Source organism: Malus domestica, chromosome 05 (genome assembly GCF_042453785.1).
Source record: "Malus domestica chromosome 05, GDT2T_hap1".
NCBI lineage: Eukaryota > Viridiplantae > Streptophyta > Magnoliopsida > Rosales > Rosaceae > Malus > Malus domestica.
This window is the reverse complement of record NC_091665.1, coordinates 5,201,577-5,222,680: the sequence shown is the minus strand read 5'-3', so window position 1 is coordinate 5,222,680 and position 21,104 is coordinate 5,201,577. Positions and strand designations below refer to the sequence as shown.

At 42.1% G+C, this 21,104-nt stretch overlaps 1 protein-coding gene and 1 non-coding gene across 4 annotated transcripts; both read right to left on the bottom strand.

Moving 5' to 3' along the window:
* Positions 1-31: 31 nt before the first annotated feature.
* Positions 32-7,101, bottom strand: LOC103432738 (cellulose synthase A catalytic subunit 2 [UDP-forming]-like). 3 transcript variants are annotated; one of them, XM_008370936.4, is made up of 15 exons: positions 6,606-7,101; positions 6,094-6,397; positions 5,433-5,628; positions 5,107-5,342; positions 4,912-5,014; positions 4,632-4,815; positions 3,930-4,196; positions 3,490-3,835; positions 3,096-3,233; positions 2,862-2,987; positions 2,525-2,737; positions 2,134-2,401; positions 1,772-1,968; positions 1,320-1,670; positions 32-1,168 (listed from the first exon to the last, which is right to left on the bottom strand). In XM_008370936.4, the coding sequence occupies exons 2-15, from the start codon at positions 6,172-6,174 to the stop codon at positions 587-589; spliced, it is 3,288 nt and encodes a 1,095-aa protein (XP_008369158.1). In that variant the 5' UTR covers positions 6,175-6,397; positions 6,606-7,101; the 3' UTR covers positions 32-586. The 3 variants fall into 3 exon arrangements, with proteins under 3 accessions (XP_008369158.1, XP_070679085.1, XP_008369159.1); XM_070822984.1 differs by having other exon boundaries at positions 6,612-6,887; XM_008370937.4 differs by having other exon boundaries at positions 6,630-6,883.
* A 9,362-nt stretch (positions 7,102-16,463) lies between these two features.
* On the bottom strand, positions 16,464-16,565 carry LOC114825283 (U6 spliceosomal RNA). The gene has a single exon (XR_003773925.1). It is a non-coding gene; the product is annotated as a U6 spliceosomal RNA (small nuclear RNA).
* Between the last annotated feature and the right edge of the window lie 4,539 nt (positions 16,566-21,104).

Below are 21,104 nucleotides of genomic sequence, written 5' to 3'. Positions count from 1 at the left end.
AGTGAAACCTAGGAGGATCCGACAGACAGTAGGACATGAAATCAAACATTTATTGAGAGTTTGAGTTGTTCTAAACAAGCACACATACAAGAAGAATTGCCTTGTTTGGCAAAAACATTCTGGACATCTCTGAAAAATACATACGACCTGCGATAGCAGCAGCTATTCTCAATAATTACTGCACAAGACGACGACAACGACGACGTCGTTTTAAAATATGAAACCCCTTATTCGGAAAGTGAACATAAATTTATGAAATCAATACTAAACTCGTTTATCTTCTCATTGGATTACAGACAGACCTCAAATACAATCCCCCTTCCAATATCCATGTATCAAAGAATTAATGAACACTTTGCAAAACAAATTCATGTGTCAGATCCAGTCCCTTTGTATCTACACGCCACCAACCGGCCACGATTTGCTCTAACCGCGAAGATTTATCCTTTTACGAATACAAACTGTTTGAAACAACTTTACCTTCCTTCGGTCGCGCACTTGGAACTTGGATCCTTTCTTTGTTTTCTGTCCAAACAGCTTTTCTACAGAACTCACACTGTCTAAGCCTTCTTCTCTATAGCGTATCTCAGTTACAATCCAGCCCGCAAACTTCTAGTACAATGCCACCCTTATTCACAAATGGATTGATTCGCACCCACAGCAGGGAGAATATGGATGCCAGAAGAATTGACCACACCACAATGATGGTCGGCAGTCTCTCTTGTCTTCCCACCAAACCTTTTAGGAACGGGTAAAGATGGACGATGACCCAAATGGCAAAGAACAGCCTACCAAAGAGAGGACCCCATGTTTCGTAACCATTGTTGATGGCATCTGAAATTCCAACTACGACTCCAATTATGTTTATGATCAATAAGGTCATGGGCGGGATCAAAAGTGACGTCCACTTGAAGAGGTATAGGTCGGAAAACTCTCCATCATCTGCTGCTTTTGATGTGACAGTGAAGTTTGTGTTCACACCACCCAAAACCTTGAGCAGACCCTGGATGAGTGCGAAGAAGTGTGATGACGCACCACCAATCACCCAGAACTGTTCATTCCTCCACCAGTCGTGGATGCCAACATGTCCCCACTGCATCTCAAGTATGCTCGTTGCAGCGATGGACAAAAAGAGAGCCATAAAAAGGATGCTGGCATAGTTGCTAATCTGTTAATCAGTGAAAGCCAAAATTAGCTGAAAGCATTGCGACAGAAATCCAGCAAGCACAGCATTCAGGTTTGGCCTTTAAAAAAATATATGATCCCTGAAACTTAAAAAGTTTTGTTACATATGTATATAAATAGAAAGGGAAAATTACCTCAGGGACAATAAATTTCCCAGTAAGGAGACAGACGGCCGGCAAGGAACAGTACGCAAGCAAGGGGATGGATGTTAAAGGATAAACAACCGAGTTTATATAAGAAAAGCGCTCCAACCATTTCAAACCACACCCATATCCATACCAAATCGGGCAATGCCTGCTCAACAAAATTTCAACGGATCCCAAAGCCCACCGAAGCACCTGGTGAAGCCGATCTGACAAGTTAATAGGAGCAGAACCCTTGAATGCAGGCCTCTTGGGCATGCAATACACAGATCGCCAGCCATGACAATGCATCTTGAATCCCGTTAGGATATCCTCTGTAACAGAGCCATAGATCCAACCAACCTGGAACGTAATTAAGATTTAGAAAACAGAAAAATGCCAAACATCGAATTTTAATCACCCAAGTCAATCACTAGTAAAATTTCAGAAATAGTTCCGCATACCTCTTTCCCCCATTCTGATTTATCTTCGTAGCCACAACTAATGACGTGGATGGCTTCTTTCAAGAGTGATGCAGAACTTGTTCCCTTTGGAACTCCACCGTCTTCCATAAGTGTCGAAGCAATGAAAACTGGGGACTGTCCAAACTTTTTCTCAAATTTTATTTGGGGAATCAGGGATGCCTTTTCATTATCTATTCCTGCAAAAGGTTTCAGTAGCAAAGTAATTATCTGAGTTTAAGACAACCAACAGCATACAAAAATCAAAGTAATAATCCACATTCACAAGTATATTGAGCAAATGAAATTCAAGATTAATCTGTAACAAGATAAAAACTACGGTAGCCATGGAAACAACTCCTTACCTTCAATCCCCTCCTGAATATTTTCTAGTGCGTGTATCTGCTTTGAGGTATCCTTGGTCTTCTTCTTTTTATCGTTTGACTTGGATTTCTTGTTTTTCTTTCTAGATCCACAACACATGCAGCACCATTTTGGCCAACAATTACAGGTCTTCCCTGGTGGTTTTTTCTTGGTAGGAGCATCAAATCCATATAGTGCCTGCCTTCGGAAGACACACCCAGTTCCAACGTAAATGGGTCCTTGGATCCCATCTAAACCTTTCATATTGATCTGCATTCAAATTATGAAATAGATTAGCTTCTATTACCAAAAAAAAAAAAAATGTTTTTGAAACTGCTCTGGCACACCCTACTTTTAGAATAGAATAAACAAACAAACAAACAAGGTCCTTACATCAAAGAATACAACGTTGCGATTTGAGTATCTATCGTGAAGATCAATCCCATCAAATCTTTGAGGAAACTGTACGTAACAGATCTTCTTTCCTGACTGGGGGTCCATCATGAAGCACATTGCTTCACGAAGAGCTTTGCTGTTGTTTATGTAGTGATCACAGTCAACATTCAGTATGTAAGGAGCATTTGATATGATTGCTGATACCCGCACCTTGATATAGCCAACACATCAATAACAATTAGACAAATCAAAACATAATGGTTCTTATATTATATAGGAGGTATATATATATATATGTAGAGAGAGAGAGAGAGAGAGAGAGAGAAAGAACTACCAGAGAATTCATAGCTCCAGCTTTCTTGTGATGATCAAAACCCGGTCTCTTTTCACGAGACACATAAACCAGACGTGGTAATTCATTTCCTTCTACATCACGAACACCATTTTGACCAAGGAAAACCTGAAAAAAATGATAAATCTTAGGAATACTCAATAATGTATAATGCATATAAGGAAAAACACTTGGATTTGCACTTGAACATGAATGTATTAATGAACTGCCCCTCACCTGAATCATCCCAGGATGATCCCTGACATTATTTCCAGGCCATGGAGTCCCGTCCTGCATTGTCCAACCTTCCTCAGGGACTTTCTGCGCTGTTGCGACCAACAAATTTATCCGAACTTTGAACTCTTCATACTCCCTCTGTACCAAAAAAATGACACCAGATCAGAAACGTCATCATCCAGCACCAAGCAAAGGTCACTCTATAATTTAGGCAAGGAAATATTATGAAAAATATTTTTGTTTGGGTATGAAAGCTTAGAAAAAATGGTTGTCTTTTGTATCAACAGTCAGTGACACCTATCCTGATTCATTTTGGATTACTTATCAAAGAAACTACTTGCCAGGCAAGAAACTTGTCAAACAGTAATACAAATACATGAAGAAGGCTGTTAACCTTAATGGCTCGACGTTCCCTAACAAATGTCGGATCAACTTTGTCTCTCAGATAGTCAACTTTTTGAGCAAAATACCATTCTGGGGCACGGGGTTCAATGCTGTACTTCTTGCAGAATGGAACCCACTTTCGTGCAAACTCAGATGTCTCTGAGAGGGCTTCAAACGTAAGCATTGCAGCACCATCATCTGATACGTAACATGCAACTTTGTCAACCGGATAATCTACGGCAAGGATGGACAGAACCGTGTTTGCTGTGATAAGTGGAGGCTCCTTCATAGGATCAACAGTACTAACAAACACATCTAGATCAGGCAACTCAGATGGCTTCCCTTCTTTCTCATACCTGAACAAAAATATTTCACACTATTAGAACAGATATTTCAAAAAGCTGCATACAATGAGAAACGAGAGAGAGAGAGAGAGAGAGAGGTGGCTACCTCAGTGATAATCGATCAAGGTATGTTTCTCTCTCAATTGGATACCACTTAGGAAACTGATCCAATATCCATGACATGGCAAACCAAATCTCACATATTATAGAAGTTAACCAGAGTCCATAGGCATTGTTGACCGGGTGGAGAATTCTATAGTGAAAAAAGAGGCCAAGAACTGTAAGACGGAGTAAGATTACCATCCTATAAGGATTTATCTTGCTCGAAGAAATAGGCAACTTCCTCGAAAGCGGCTGCCTGCCTTCATCCATCCTGCAAAAACAGATAGTAAAATCATCAGCCTTCTTTGGTTCAAACATAATTATAACATGCATGACAGTAATATTGCACCACTTGGATTCTCCACTAACATGCATGACAGTAAGTTGTTTTCATCAAAAACTTTTTTCCGATACCTACCAATGATTAACCAATTATATTCTAAACCCTCCGTTTTGATTCATATCAAGTAACAACATATTCTTCTCTCCCCAATTGATTTAAACAGGATAAATACAAAAATAGTAAACTAATAAAACACATAACCAATCTCTAACACCTAAATAATACAATTTCACACAATAGGATCTAAATCATAATAACAAATCAAAACTGAATCTAATGCATATAATCATTTCACATTTAACTTTATGAATAAAATAACAGGATAGTCACAGGAATATCAACGTATTCTAAATGAACACCTACTTTGGTAAATCAGGATCATCCGGCTCTCCGTTATTATCTCCACCATTATTTCCTCCTTGGTGCTTCACCACCTGAAGTTTTTCATTTTGCTTCTTCTTCCAGTCCTCCATTCTCTCCTTCCATGCAACAGTTCCATAACCATACACAGCTAAGTCTTTCTTAGGATCCATGGGCCTCGGTGGAACTGCATCATCAAGGCCACAATCACTCGATCACACTCTAAGAACGATTAAAGCATATTCAACTGCCACAAAAATTGTTGCGAATTTAATGAACTTACAGGACATAGAGGAATCAGAAGATGGCATTGGATGAACTCGTTTTCCGCGACTCATAAATGGAGGAACAATAAGAGCATGCTTATCAGAGGCAATTCCAACATCCTTCACCAAAAAAAAAAAATTCAACTTGTCAAACACAAATAAATTAATGCAATTGCTGACAAAGAGAACATGAAGCAGTTAAACCAATTCACCTCTTGGCCATACGTCAGCAGAGGGATCTCGGAAGCAACGGAGGCAGAGTCGAATTCAGCTGGTGTGCTAATCCCTGAACCATTGACGTGGGAACCCCGTCCAATGTTAAGGCGAGCAGCCAGCACTGCCTCAGCAATGCTGTGAGGATCTCTCCTCTCATTGCTTGCAATATCAAACTCATTCTCCAAATCATCAATGTCATCCTCTTCTTCGTCGCCTTCAACTCTTGGACTCCCTATCAAAAAGATGCATCTTCAGTATTCCTTTTTCGAGAATCATCATGAATGCTCGGAATTAATATTGCGGAAAAAGGGGAAAGACTCACCTTTGATGCGCTTGTATCGGGTTTTGCATTGGGGGCAAGCTTGATTGCCCTCGCGTCTTTCGTACTCGTAGCAAGATCTACAAACGGGGAATGCACATTCATTGCAAGCAACAAATGGCTCCCCATCCACTGTAATCTCAATCTCATCTCCACAGATCTGGCAAATCTGCCCACTCAGTTCTTTAACAGATGTTACCTGCAATTCGTAAAGTTCCAAAACGTTACCAATCTATGTCAGATCAGGAAGATTAAACAATTAACAAAACAACAAAAACCAAGAGGGCAATAGATCCTAAAACCCCAACTGCTAGCTGATTTGCGACAAAATTAACTGTTTCAGAAACAAAATTGCAGGCTTTATAGAATGGAGACCCCTTAAATCCATATATACTGAAAAACCCTCAACCAATTTATGTAATTGCGGCTTGTAAATCTCAGATGAAAGAGTAATTTTGCTTCAAATAACTATCAAGAGGTAGAAAATAACAGAAACCCAGTAGAATTTCAGGATCTAACAAATGTAGGGTGAGAGAGAGAGAGTATGAGGAAAAGGGCATCTGCAAAATGTAGAAGTGTACAGATTTGGAAGGCTGTTAACATTTTGCAGTAGCAGAAATTGAGAGGTTGAGTGGGGAAGGGAGAGAGAGAGAAAAGGACTTACTCTTGAAACCTCATCAGCATTGATGAGAACAAACTCATTCCTATTGTGAGAACCTGCAATAAGTCTTCCTTTGGTATCCATAGCTGATAGCCCTCACTCACACTACACAATCTGAGAGCCTTCAATCCCTCTCCAAATAGATAAGAGAGAGAAAGAGAGGAAAGAGAGAGACAGACCCACTTCAGAGGACCATTTCCTCTGCCTTTCTCATCACTCAAAAACCCCCCCCCAAGAACAAAGCTTTGCCTCCTTCCTCCTTCCTCCTTCCTCCTTCCTCCTTCCTCTCTCTCTTCTCAGGCACCCACTACAAGAAACAAAACCCCCACATTAAACAATGAATAAAAAACACGGCTTGACAGACAGAGAGGTAGAGAGAGAAATATAGAAGGGTGAATATAAAAATGGATGAGAAATTAAATAAATTTAAATTAAATTTTAAAAAATTAAAAAAAAAAAAGGGTTCTGTTTGTGAGCAATGAATGATTCTTTTCTTGAGAGAGAGAGAAATGTACAGAGACAGAGAGAGAGAGAGAGACTGAGTCGTCTAAGAAATTGGCTTTCTTGAGAAGAAAACTCGGTGGCTTTCGATCTGTGACACGGTTTGCTTCCAAATTACAGAGGTGATATTAAAAAGAAACCTTTTTCACTTCTAGAGAGAGAGAGAGAGAGAGAGAGAGAGAGAGGAGAGGGAGAATCTGAAAGCGGGGGAGTTGAAATTCAACACCAAAACACAGAAGGGACGAGATGGGGACAGAAACAAGAGGAGGGGGAGAGAGAGATGAGAGATCAGGTTCTTCAGTACATTGATGAATATATATAACTGGATATACTCACTCCTATTCGCCAAAAAAATAAATAAAAATTGGGATTTTGGGTGGGACCCAGGTTTTTATTATGGAGGCCAAGGCAGCAGTGGTGGTGGTGGGGCGAAGGGGGGGTGCCCCACCGGAGTGTCGGTGGCGGAGCAGGGAGGAGGGTGGGGGAAGGGGTAGTTATGTAAAATCATACACAGAAAAATAAGAAAAGAGTTGTTGGGTTTTTTGTGTGTGCGTATGTTAGTGTCGGTGGCTTTGGTGGATGTCGTCCGATTCGATTCGATACGAGATATCTCTCTTTCTCTTCTCACTCTCCGTCACGGTTTCGGTCATTCGGTGTGTTGTCAAATGAGAGAGAGAGAGAGAGAGTGATGAGGAAGCTGCTGCTGATCAGTCTCTTCTGTTTGACAAAAGCACACTATTACTTGGATGAGTGTCACGTGCGACTCGTGCAGCTGGTGATCGAAAAACAGGAAGGTCCGGTAAATTCTCGCGATAAATTAATGAGAATCTGCTCTGCTCTTTAAAAAGAGGTTAACAAGACCAAGTGGTGGCCATCCATTGCATTGCTGTCTGTCTACCTTCCTTTAAATTTTTTTTTTTTTTTGGATAACAAATTATTATTTTTATTTATCAGATACATTAAGAAATGTTTTGTTTATAATGATAATTTTTTTTATTAAGTCTTGTTTAGTCTTTCTTTGCTTGTTTAAGGTCATTTGTAAAATATAAAACTTTACCTAAATGAGAGTAAATTTTATGTTATGTAACAATAGTCGTCTATATGAGTTGAACTCATAATATTTTTCGGGAACTTGACCAAATGAATATTAATAGAATGAGAAAGCGAGTTTCTTAGGCTCATAGATAGAAAAACACATTGACAATTAGGCTTGATGTGTCAAATTAATACCTAAGCAATCCAAATGAAAGTGTAATGTTAGGCTTGACGCGTAAATTAACAAACTAAGTAATCTAAATGTAAGTGCAACAGTCACACATACTTCTAATGAGACATCTTAGATTGTGTTCAATAAAAAACTGAAGTCAGTTTGGCTTGTATCAGCAATGGCAATGAGCGTTATGAATTAATCTGTCCATTTGAAATACAATGCGGAGTTGGCAAGCTAATGAAACCCTTCTCTATGTCCATGCCCTACTTTGTACACCCTTTTACTTTATTCTGCATCTTTGCCCAAAAAAAAAAAACAATTTGATTGATGTTTTTGTTAAAAGAATTGTTCCTTTTCTTAGGAACACATACAAGATTCGTCACTACAAAAAAGATAATGGTAACCCCACCATTAACTACTTCATTTATAAATTTCATAGTAATAGAAATACATGTCCTACCGAGACAAAATTTGTAACTTGCTATTCTCTTGCCTAACAGGCAAAGATTTACCTTCTTTAAGTGTTGTTTGTACCATACTTGACCAATCCCGAAACTACTGAGCACCGGTCAACGTTATACCGTCAAGGACCCAAAAGAGCTTCCCTTCAACCAGGAGGCCAATCACAATGCGACATGTGTCGACATCAGAAGCCAATCACAACACGACACGTGTCAATGTTAGAACAAAACTAGAAACTCTCTTCTATAAATAGGGATCATTCTCCCACAATAATCTCTAATGTCATTTTGTACAAAACTATTCACTAGAACTCACAAAATGAGAGCTTGAACCTATGTATTTGTGTAAACCCTTCACAATTAATGAGAACTCCTTTACTCCGTGGACGTAGCCGATCTGGGTGAACCACGTACATCTTGTGTTTGCTTCCCTGTCCCTATTCATTTACGTACTTATCTTCACTAGTGATCGAAGCAACCAAGCGAAGGTCACAAACCTGACACTTTCTGTTGTACCAAAGTCCTCGCTGATTTTGTGCATCAACATTTGGCGCCGTCTGTGGGAAAGACACTTACTCCCATTCTCTTCAGCTTTGTTAAGCTGGTTTCCACCGCTCGTACACTTTCTTTTGGCCAAGCATCTCTCTCCGACATGGGGAGCGAAATAAGCCATAGCACACAGAATGACACCCCCATTGGACCTAGTATGAAGCAACGAAAGCAGGAAGGAAATAGAGTTACTCTTCAAGCTAAAGTCGATGAGTTAGAAGCTCAGAACAACAAGATAGTGATGAGGAACGAGGTCCTCCAAGAGCAATATGAAAAACTTTTCGAGATGCTTCACGAGGCTAGGCATGCTCAAGCACACAAGCTCATCGCCCTTGCTGAGGTCAACAATCATCTGAATGCCCCCCAACACGGAGGGTCACCGATATCCAACACGGACATCCCTGATAGGGATCGAGCTACACATTAATGTGATAATCAACATGAGACTTCTCTCAACCCAGTTGCTTCAACCCGAAGCAGAAGGAGTAGAGGAAAACACCTCATCACAGAAGGAGTGGAAAGATCAAAAGTCGTCTATCGCGATTGTCGAGACTTCCTAAAGCAACGTCGAGAGAATCTCATCCACATAAGCTCGAAGATCAATGACTTAAGAGTTTCTAAAAAACTCGGTCCTCTCCCACGACCCAGGCCAGCAGTTAATCTAGGGAATGGGCAACAAGTCCCAGAAGAACATGAAGGTACAGGGGACTCGGAAATGTTCCAACATACTCACTCTAGGAGTCAGTGTGACGAGTCCAAGGAAAAATCATGCTATCTTGATCAAACTTTCCTACTTCCAAGAGGCGATGGGGACTTACGGAAGAAAACTTCAGTGATGCACGACTCTACTCAGGACCCCCTCGTCCTACAGCTCCTGGAGGAAGTAAACAAGTTGAAGGTTGAACGTCAAGCCGAGATACCTGAGTGGAACCAACCCAGGCCTGGCCCCCTCACAAGAAGGATCCTCAACACCCCCTCCAAGCGAAGACAAAGCAGAAGCTTGACTTACAACTCTATACTGGAATGGAAGACCCGATTGAACACCTTAACCTCTTTGAGTCCACCATGGTATACCGGAGACATACCGATGAAGAACGGTGCCTTCTCTTCCCCTCCACCCTCTCTGGCGGAGCTTTAAACTGGTATTGCCGTCTTCCACCCGAGACGGTAGCCTCATTTGAAGAGTTGAGGAAGTTGTTTGTCTCTCAACACATCTTCCAGACTGATCGTTTGCAACCTTTAGGGAGTATACACTTACCCTTCACCATTGGTACAAGCCCCTACACAACTACTATTACCACTAACTTCCTAGTGGTCAATTGCCCGACGGCATACAATGTCATCTTTGGGTGCACATGCATCAATGATCTCAAGGCCATGGTATCCACACATATGTTGTTGATGAAGTTTCCAACCCCTTTCGGCAATGGATACATCAGGGGAGATCAACTTAATGCTCGATCATGTTACAACACTTCAGTTAAGCAACAACACCTGCCTGTCCCCAAGGAGACCCTCTCTATACATAACCAGGTAGTAAAGACCAGTCCAGATGAAGCCAACTCGGATCTTCATAATGGCAACAGTCAACCCGATGACCCTCGAGATGACTCATTCACCCAGCAAGCACAACCCCCTGAAGAGTTAGAGAATGTCTCTATCTCCAAAGACCATCCAGATCGCATGGTGAAGATTGGCACCACTTTGTCACCACCCCTTCGATTGTCGCTGATCTCATTTTTGCAAGAGAACGCCAAGGTATTCGCTTGGTCATATAAAGATATGCCGGGCATCTCTCCCGATATCATCTGTCACCACTTGAGTATTGATCCCAAGACCAAACCAGTAAAATAGAAGCGAAGATCTTATGATGTTGAACGATACGAGGCGATGAAAGCAGAAGTTGAAAAACTCAAGGACATAGGCTTCGTCCGTGAAGTCAATTACCCAACATGGGTAGCAAATGTTGTCCTTGTTAAGAAAAATCCGACCAAGGAAAGTCTCATGCTTTAAAAGGTCTTGTGGAGAATGTGTGTCGACTACACCGACCTAAACAAATGATGCCCAAAGGATAGTTTCCCCCTTCCTCTCATTGATAGACTTATAGACTTTACGGCAAGGTGTGAGCTCTTGAGCTTCATGGACGCTTATTCAGGATACAACCAAATCCTCATGAACCCCTCAGACCAAGAACACACAACCTTCACTACTGATAGGGGACTATATTGCTACAAAGTCATGCCATTCGGTCTAAAGAATGCAGGAGCAACTTATTAGAGACTGGTCAATTCAATGTTCGCCGAACAGATTGGGAAGAGCATGGAAGTTTACGTTGATGATATGTTACTCAAGAGCAAACATGCTGACCAACACATCACCAACCTATCTGAAACTTTCACCATTCTAAAGAGGTATCGAATGAGGTTGAACCCCAACAAATGTGCCTTCGGCGTGGGCTCTGGAAAATTCTTAGGCTTCATGATTAGCCAACGAGGCATTGAAGCTAACCCCGAAAAGATCAAAGCAATCCTCGACATGAAAGAGCCAGTAACTTCAAAAGACATCCAAAGCCTTACTGGCAAGGTGGCAGCCTTAACCAGATTCATCTCTAAGGCCACAGACAGATGTGCTTCTTTCTTCAAAGAACTCAAGGGAAATAAGAAGTACATTACATGGACGGAGGAATGTGCCAAGGCATTCAGGAACCTCAAATAGTACATGAGTAAAGCCCCTCTGCTCTCCAAACCAGAAGTTGGTGACACTCTCATTATCTATCTATCGGTTTCGGCTTCAGCAGTCAGTTCTGTTCTTATTCGAAAGGACAGTGGTGTCGAACGACCCGTCTACTATGCTAACAAGGCCCTACAAGATGCAGAGACACGATACTCCAACATTGAGAAATTAGCTCTAGCATTGGTCATGTCTGCTCGAAAACTTCGCCCTTATTTCCAAGCACACACCATCATTGTGCTTACTAATCACCCTCTTCGACAGATACTCCAGAGTCCTGACACGTCTGGGCGAATGATCAAATGGGCAATAGCATTGGGTGAGTTTGACATCTCCTACCAACCAAAACTAGCCGAAAAAGGTCAAGCAATAGCAGATTTCATCGCCGACTTCACATATCCTGTTGACATTGCTTCTACACCTGAAGTAGTAGCTTCATTACCATCGGAAGCTCAGAAGATAGAATCAACAACCCCAGCATGGAGTCTGTATGTTGATGGCTCATCCAACCAACAGGGCTACGGAGCAGGATTAGTCATCACTACCCCTGACAAAGTGGCAATAGAATACGCTCTTCGTTTCAAATTCAAGGCATCGAACAACGAGGCCGAATACGAAGCCCTTCTAGCAGGCTTACGTTTGGCCAAACATCTTGGAGTTAAACAAATTGATATCTTCAGTGACTCCCAATTAGTGGTCAACCAAGTCACGAACAACTTTGATGCTAAGGATAGCTCCATGGCAGCATATCTTGCGCAAACACGACTTTTGCTCAAGCACTTCCACTACCAGATCACCCAAGTTCCTCGAGCGGCAAACAGTCATGCAGACGCTTTGGCCCGCCTCGCCTCGGCAGTGGAAGACAAGATTGGGAGAAAAATTCATGTCGAATTGTTGGCAGCACCAAGCACCATGGTCGCAGAAGTGTGCAATTTACAACAAGGAGATAGTTGGATCTCCCTAATTTATAAATTCCTTGCCCATGGCACCCTCCCAAATGACAAAGTCCAAGCTAAGCAGATTCGATAAAAGTCTGCTCGCTACCTGATCATTAATAACCAACTCTACAAGCGCGGTTTTACCATGCCCTACCTAAGATGCCTTACACCTGCGGAGGCGGAAATTGTCCTTCGGGAAATACATGAAGGAGTCTGCGGAGATCATGTTGGGTCTAGATCCCTAGCACACAAGACTTTTCGCCAAGGATATTATTGGCCAACACTCCACTAAGATGCCATCAGAATATCTCGCTCATGTGATAAGTGTCAACGCTACGCAACTATCCCTCACTCCCCTCCCGAGCCGCTCACTCCTATGATCAGCCCTTGGCCCTTCGCCTAATGGAGACTTGATTTGATCGGCCCAATGCCTGCAGGGAAGGGCAAGGTCTGCTATGCAATCGTTGCAGTTGACTACTTCACAAAGTGGGCTGAAGTAGAACCCTTGGCAACCATTACTGAGGCAAAAATAGAAGACTTCGTATGGAAGAACATCCTCTGCAGATTTGGCATTCCCAATGTGATAGTCACGGACAATGGGCGGCAGTTCGACAACAAGAACTTCAGGATGTTCTGCTCTAAGTTCAACATCAACTTATGTTTTGCCTCTCCAGCCCATCCCTAGTCTAATGGACAAGTCGAGGCCGTTAACAAAATAATCAAGCGTACTCTGAAAACTAGCTTGGACAAAGCTAAAGGTTGTTGGCCAGAATTCGTACCCCAAGTTCTTTGGTCATACCGCACTTCATATCGGACTTCCACAGGAGAAACTTCATTCTCACTTGTTTTTGGTACAGAAGCAGTTGTCCCGGTTGAGCTTGAGCAAGCAACATACCGAATCCAGAACTACATGTAGAGTGAAAACGACAAACAACTCACCCTCAACCTGGATCTAGTCAAGGAACACAGAAATCAGGCTCACCTGAGGAATGTCGCCTACAAGCAGCTCATCTCCAACTACTACGATTCAAGGGTCAAACCTCGCTCCTTCAAAGTGGGAAACTGGGTACTGAAGAAAAGATTACTCTGTGATAGAGTCCCGAGTGAAGGAACACTCAGTCCTAACTGGGATGGACCGTTCGAGGTCGTCGGCATCAGCCGCCCTGGCTCCTACAAGCTCAGAAGCTCCGACGGCAAGACTCTTGGCCATCCATGGAATGCTGACCACTTGAAGTACTATTACAAATAGACTCACATTGTACAAGTGTTAAGCTACAGCCGTTCGGCATCCTATGTAACAAAGACCATTTGGTATGAATTCAATAAAGAGGTGATTTAGCCAACTCGGCCCTAAACTCTTTTACATTCTGAGCAATGAAACACTCAAGTGTTAAAGCTTCAACGTAAATGTTTCCAATACAAAACAAAATCTAAGTATGTGTCAACAAGACTATACAAAGGATCTACATCATACATTCCAACACATTCATACATAAACATCATACATTCCAATACATTCATACATAAACATCATATATTCCAACACATTCATACATAAACATCATACATTCCAATACATTCATACATAAACATCATACATTCCAACACATTCATACATAAACATCATACATTCCAACACATCCATACATAAGCCAACTGTGCTTCGAAAGGGTTCAACACACTTTGTGTCATTCGACATTTGCCACAATATGCCTCGACACCTTACCCTTATTCTCACCAACTAGGTGATGAAGGAACTCACCTTCGTGCCACCAACTAGGTGATGAAATGTACAACCTGTACTCTAATATTATTTGGAAACTTGCCACCCTTATCACCAATCAGGTGAAGAAGGAACTCATCTTCATGCCACCAACCAGGTGATGAAATATACAATGCGTACTCTCCTTCATGCCACCAACCAGGTGATGAAATGTACAACGCGTACTCTCCTTCATGTCACCAACCAGGTGATGAAATGTGATGAAAGGTGATTAAGGAATTCACATTCGTACCACCAACCAAGTGATGAAAGCAACCCACCATTCATTCCACTAACCAGAAGACGAGTGGTACAACTTGTACATGTGAACTCCTAGCATTCACAAATAATCAAAAACCCTCAAGCTTTACAACTCAACTAGGGGAGCACTTATGCCTAACAAGAGCTATAGTCACCAACAAAGTCTTATTGCAAGCCAACAATGGCTTCAGTGCATGGTATACGAAGATCAAGCTCTTTAGCCCTCTTGCATCTGCTTCAGACATTTCTCCTCTGTAACAATGCAAACACTACAACTCATAGAAAGCTTCACACGCTCTTGATCAAGACTGTTCGAAGCAAATTCAATTTATATGGTTCATCCAAACCTTCGACTACTACAAGATGTGGCTTGCATCACAATCTCTCGCTCAACAGTGTGGAAGCAAAATTTGTATACATTGTCTCTCCCACATTTTCAAATTTCCAGTTTTCCCAAAAAAAAAAAAAAAAAAAAAAGGGAAATTGGAAATTGGAAATTGGGAAATTCAACAAAGCTTCATCAATGGAGGACAAATATCAATTTCAAAAGCTTCGTACTATCTTCATCAAGATAGTGTGAAGTAAAATCAATTTATGGTGCCAACAAAAGCTTCATCAATGGAGGACAAATATCAATCTCAAAAGCTTCGCACCATCTTCATCAAAATAGTGTGAAGCAAAATCAATTTATGGTGCCAACAAAAGCTTCATCAATGGAGGACAAATATCAATCTCAAAAGCTTCGCACTATCTTCATCAAGATAGTGTGAAGCAAGATCAATTTATGGTGCCAACAAAAGCTTCATCAATAGAGGACAAATATCAATCTCAAAAGCTTCGCACTATCTTCATCAAGATAGTGTGAAGCAAAATTAATTTATGGTGCCAACAAAAGCTTCACCTATAAAGCTTCAACCCCAAAGCTTCACCTATAAAGCTTCAACACCAAAGCTTCAACCCCAAAGCTTCACCTACAATACAAAATTTCAACACCAAAACATATAAAAGCTTCACACACTCTTCATCAAGATAGTGTGAAGCAAAATCAATTCATGGTGACCATCAGATTCCTGCATCTGGTCAAGTTTCCTCTTCATGTTTGTAGCATAGTCATGCGCGAGCCTGTGCAACTGTTTATTCTCATGCTTGAGCCCTCTAATCTCCTGTTTGAGACTTTTCACTTCAGCCGCCAATGATTCAACTTGGCGGGTTCTAGCAAATAAGCGTTGGGCCATATTAGACACAGAAGCTGCACACTGAACACTAAGAGCCAGAGAATCCTTAACAGCCAACTCATCAGACTGTTTGGAAAGTAGTCTGTTATCTTTGGGAGTGAGAAGGTTCATGGCCACCACCGCAGCGGTCATATCATTCTTCATCATAGAATCCCCAACGGTAAGAGGACCAGTAGGGGATATGAAGGATGGGCGCCATATGTTTTCTGGAGAATGCGTGGCTGCCTCTTCTCCAAGGTTCAAGTCAAAACGACAGTCGGAGGGGCCAGACATTTTCAAAGGTGTTGAAGAGAGAAGAGGTCAGACAAATCAAGATCTTAGAAGTGCAAGAAGGGAGCTTCTACTGGTGGAGATTCAAGTGTGTTGTGGAACTTAATGCCAGCCTCTATAAAAATCTGCACTCGACGGAGCTTCAGAAATCGAAGAGGCGTTTGCTTTCTCAAAAGCTGGGCTGCTCAGAGACCACGAGGGCCGATCTCAGAAATCGAAGAAGCGTTTACTTTCTCAAAAGCTGGGCTGCTCAAAGACCACGAAGGTCGATCGCAGAAATCATCACATCCATTCATATCTCATCACATCCATTCATTACTAATTATCATTCAATCATACCAACATTATATACTTACCTGAACTTACCTTAGCCTCCGCATTGGTGTGCAACACTGTGCAAGGTTGTACTAAATCACATACTAAAATGTAAACTAATTATGGCATGGCATTTATAAAACATAAAACCACAATTTCTCGTTTTATGCGTGTCATCCTTGCGTAGGGGCCATGCTAATCTTCTCTATATCGTTCCAATTTTATCGGATGTCCTGTAACATCCCACATCGCCTGGGAGAGTGGATCTTGTAAGCCTTATATGTATATTCTCATCTCTACCTAGCACGAGGCCTTTTGGGAGCGAGCTCACTGGCTTCAGGTTCCGTAGGAACTCCGAAGTTAAGCGAGTTCGCGCGAGAGCAATCCCATGATGGGTGACCCATTGAGAAGTTTTCGTGTGAGTTCCTAGAAACAAAACCTTGATGGCGTAGTCGGGGCCCAAAACGGACAATATCATGCTACGGCAGAGTCGAGCCTGAGATGTGGTGGGGTCCGGACCGGGATATGACATTTTATCATTTTGGTCGTGGATCAAATATGCAAATTTATACCATAGTTGGCTCATTCCTCATTTTTCTCATTCTTTCAAGTAACAGTTTGACTCACTCATATAAAATAATTGATAAAAATAAGAAAATTTTATGCACACGTATAGAACTGTGATTAATATGAATATAAGAATGTTTACTTGTAAAGGAATAAGCCAATAATTACACTTGTTGATGCACAAAATCAGCGAGGACTTTGGTACAACAGAAAGTGTCAGGTTTGTGACCTTCGCTTGGTTGCTTCGATCACTAGTGAAGATAAGTACGTAAATGAAGGGACAGGGAAGCAAACACAAGATGGACGTGGTTCACCCAGATCGGCTACGTTCACGGAGTAGAGGAGTTCTCATTAATTGTGAAGGGTTTACACAAATACATAGGTTCAAGCTCTCATTTTGTGAGTTCTAGTGAATAGTTTAGTACAAAATGACATTAGAGATTATTGTGGGAGAATGATCCCTATTTATAGAAGAGAGTTTCTAGTTTTGTTCTAACATTGACATGTGTCGTGTTGTGATTAGCTTCTGATGTTGACACGTGTCGCGCTGTGATTGGCTTCTGATGTCGACATGTGTCGCATTGTGATTGGCCTCCTGGTTGAAGGGAAGCTCTTCTGGGTCCTTGACGGTATAACGTTGACCGGTGCTCAGTAGTTTCGGGATTGGTCAAGTATGGTACAAACAGTGCTCCCCTAAGTTCCCGAGTGAGGGAAGCTCATCGGTTGGGGACTTGCAAGATCCAAGCCATTGAGTAATCACGAAACTTCTAAGTACTGAAGTGTGGTATCATTTTCACGTGTCTTATCTGTCTCATATGTAGATGTGGCATCTTTTCTGGAAGTACTTTTCCTCCATCCATGGGTGGTATCTTTAACCGATGAAGATGCACAAGGTAATGTGTTAATTTCACTTGAAGCTTACTTGTAGTTTCGGGCTTGGTTAAGTGCGATACAAACCCTATAGTAGGAGTCCCCCAAGTCGTCGAGCTAGGAGATCTGCCGAAAGAGGTGACAGACAAGGTAAGCAGTCAAACTTCCAAGCAAGCAACCCAGGATCGGAGGTTCGACTTGTAGTTTCGGGCTTGGTCAAGTGCGATACAAACCCTATAGTAGGAGTCCCCCAAGTCGCCGAGCTAGGAGATATGTCGAAAGAGGTGACAGACAAGGTAAGCAGTCAAACTTCCAAGCAAGCAACCCAGGATCGGAGGTTCGACTTCGGCTTCCGGTTGATTGTTCTCCTTCTCCTTGTCTCTCATTCAGCTGCCAGGATAAGGAGAAGCAAATGGAGAAGAGATGATATGAGATATTTTTGCTTTTGAAGAAGTAACTTTCCACAGGCTTATTCTTGAACTGTGCTGGAGGGTTTTCTGGTTCCCTTCAGAGTATAAGGCCGACTCAAGAATTTGAGGGTCAAAACAAGTCCATCAAATCTAGAGTACGTTCGACCTTGATGATATGGGATACTTTTGCTGTTGACGGAATAATGAATGTGGTATGGAAAGGTGTCGTGCTGTAGTGATCTGTTTCAGCTCACCGTTGAACCTTCTGCTTCAATCTTTTGCATGGCAGAAGTGGTGTGCAACCTTTGCATTTAAATGGTCATTCAGAACATTCCTTCATAGTGACTCATCCACGCTTGGCAGCTTCAGTGTAAAGAGCCAATATCTGATCAACTGTCATGAGGTATGTGCCGATAGAATTCATGACCTTGACAGCAGTTGAGGATGAGTTCTTGAGAGCAATGCTAAGTAAGCAACCAGGCAAAGGTCTCAGGCAGTCAGTTCCAGATTGGAGGTTTGATTTCAGGTTCCGACTGACTGCTCTCTTTCTCTTTGTCCTGCAGGTGTGGACAAGGACGAAGACAAGGACAGGGAGAAAGCATGATATGGGATACTCTTGCTTTCGACCCTGATGATATGAGATACTCTTGTTCTTGGTGTGGCTTATTTGCTGAGGTATTATCGGGGGGAAATAAAGCTGAGTATTTCGAGAGGTTATGTTGAGGGTGCATTCTCGAATGCGAGAAAGGGTTGAGCATTTTTGCAGGTTTACCTGTCCGTTGAGGAGGGAGGTCGATGTATATAGAGATTTCCCAATAACAAGTAGTAATGCTATTCCTTTAACCTTCTTGGTCACAACAATGTAGTGGGAGCTGCCAGCTTCACGTGTTTTAACTTTGTCAGAACACTTTGAAAAAGTGGTATGTGGTATCTGGAAAGCTGATGTTGCGTGTGAAGATTACAGACAAGCTTTATCTAAGGAAATCTGGCTCTCGAAGTTATGAGAGATGTGCCTCTTCGGTTTTCGAACAAGCAATCCCGTCGGGCATCTGGCTCTCGAGATTCGGAAAGCGGTGCCGCTTCGATTTTTGAGAAAATAATTATGTTGGGAGTCTTTTCTCGAATGTGAGTAAAGGTTGGACGTTCTTGCCAGCCTGTCTTGCCACAGAACACGGAGGTCGACACACATAGGGACTTTCCAGTTGTCAAGCAGTGGTGCTGTTCCTTTACCCTTGTGGGTAATAGTAGGGTAGCTGGAACTTCGAAATTCTCATGCCTAAACTTTGTCAGAGATCTTTGGCAAAGTTATATGTGGTACCCGAGGAGTTGATGGTGCATGTGGAGAGTGGTGATTGAACAGTAAGATTCACGTGCTTTCTACTTCACCAGAAATCTTCGACAGATTGCCCGTAATTTCCGCAAAGCTGAGTGTGCATGTGACAGGTGCTGACGAGGCTGAAAAAGCAGGTGCTTCTTCGATTTCTGAGATCAGCCCTCGTGGTCTCTGAGCAGCTCAGCTTTCGAGAAAGCAAACGCCTCTTCGATTTCTGAAGCTCCGTCAAGTGCAGATTTTTATAGAGGTTGGCATTAAGTTCCACAGCACACTTGAATCTCCACCAGTAGAAGCTCCCTTCTTGCACTTCTAAGATCTTGATTTGTCTGACCTCTTCCTTCTTCAACACCTTTGAAAATGTCTGGCCCTTCCGACCGTCGTTTTGACTTGAACCTTGGAGAAGAGACAGCCACACCTTCTTCAGATAACATATGGCGCCCATCTTTCATATCCCCTACTGGTCCTCTTACCGTTGGGGATTCTGTGATGAAGAATGATATGACCGCTGCGGTGGTGGCCAGGAACCTTCTCACTCCCAAAGATAACAGACTACTTTCCAAACGGTCTGATGAGTTGGCTGTTAAGGATTCTCTGGCTCTTAGTGTTCAGTGTGCAGCTTTTGTGTCTAATATGGCCCAACGCCTATTTGCTAGAACCCGCCAAGTTGAATCATTGGCTGCTGAAGTGATGAGTCTCAAACAAGAGATTAGAGGGCTCAAGCATGAGAATAAACAGTTGCACCGGCTCGCACATGACTATGCTACAAACATGAAGAGGAAGCTTGACCAGATGAAGGAATCTGATGGTCATGTTTTACTTGATCATCAGCGGTTTGTGGGTTTGTTCCAAAGGCATTTATTGTCGTCGTCTTCTGGGGCTGTACCGCGTAATGAAGCTCCAAATGATCAACCTCTGATGCCTCCTCCTTCTGGGGTTCTGTCCAGTACTGAGGCTCCGGATAACCACCCTCCGGTGCTTTCTCTTTCTGGGGCTCTACCGACTGCTGAGACTTCCCTTGAGCAACCTTTGTGAAGGCTCCCTCTTGTTTGTTTATTTTGATTCATGTATATGTATATATTTGTAACTTATTGGAAATATCAATAAACAAGATTTGCTTCATTTCAACGCATTGTGTTAAATACACCAAGGCCTTCTTCACTAAGTTCTTTGAATTTTTCCTTTTGTTGAAGCTTGTATGTTGAAACTTTGTGAGTGAAGCATGTAGGTTGAGGTAGTGCTCCCTTAATTTCCTGAGTGAGGAAAACTACTCGTTTGGAGACTTGAAAAATCCAAGTCATTGAATGGTCGTGAGACTTCCGAGTATCAAGGTGCAGTAGCATATGGTAGGAGTCCCCCAAGTCTCTGGTCGAGGGAGTTGACGAATGAGGCATTTCCTTTCTAAGTGGTAGCCCAAAACTCCTTCTTCATATATATTTGTTATGAAAGTTATTAGGCCCAAAGAAGAGGAGGCCTAGGCAATTTTTTTTTTTTTTTTTTTTTGAATTTTCAAATTTCCGGATTTTTGAATTTTCGAATTTCAGAAAAAAAAAAAAATATATATATATATATATATTTTAAAGCTTTGTAGGTGAAGCTTTGGTG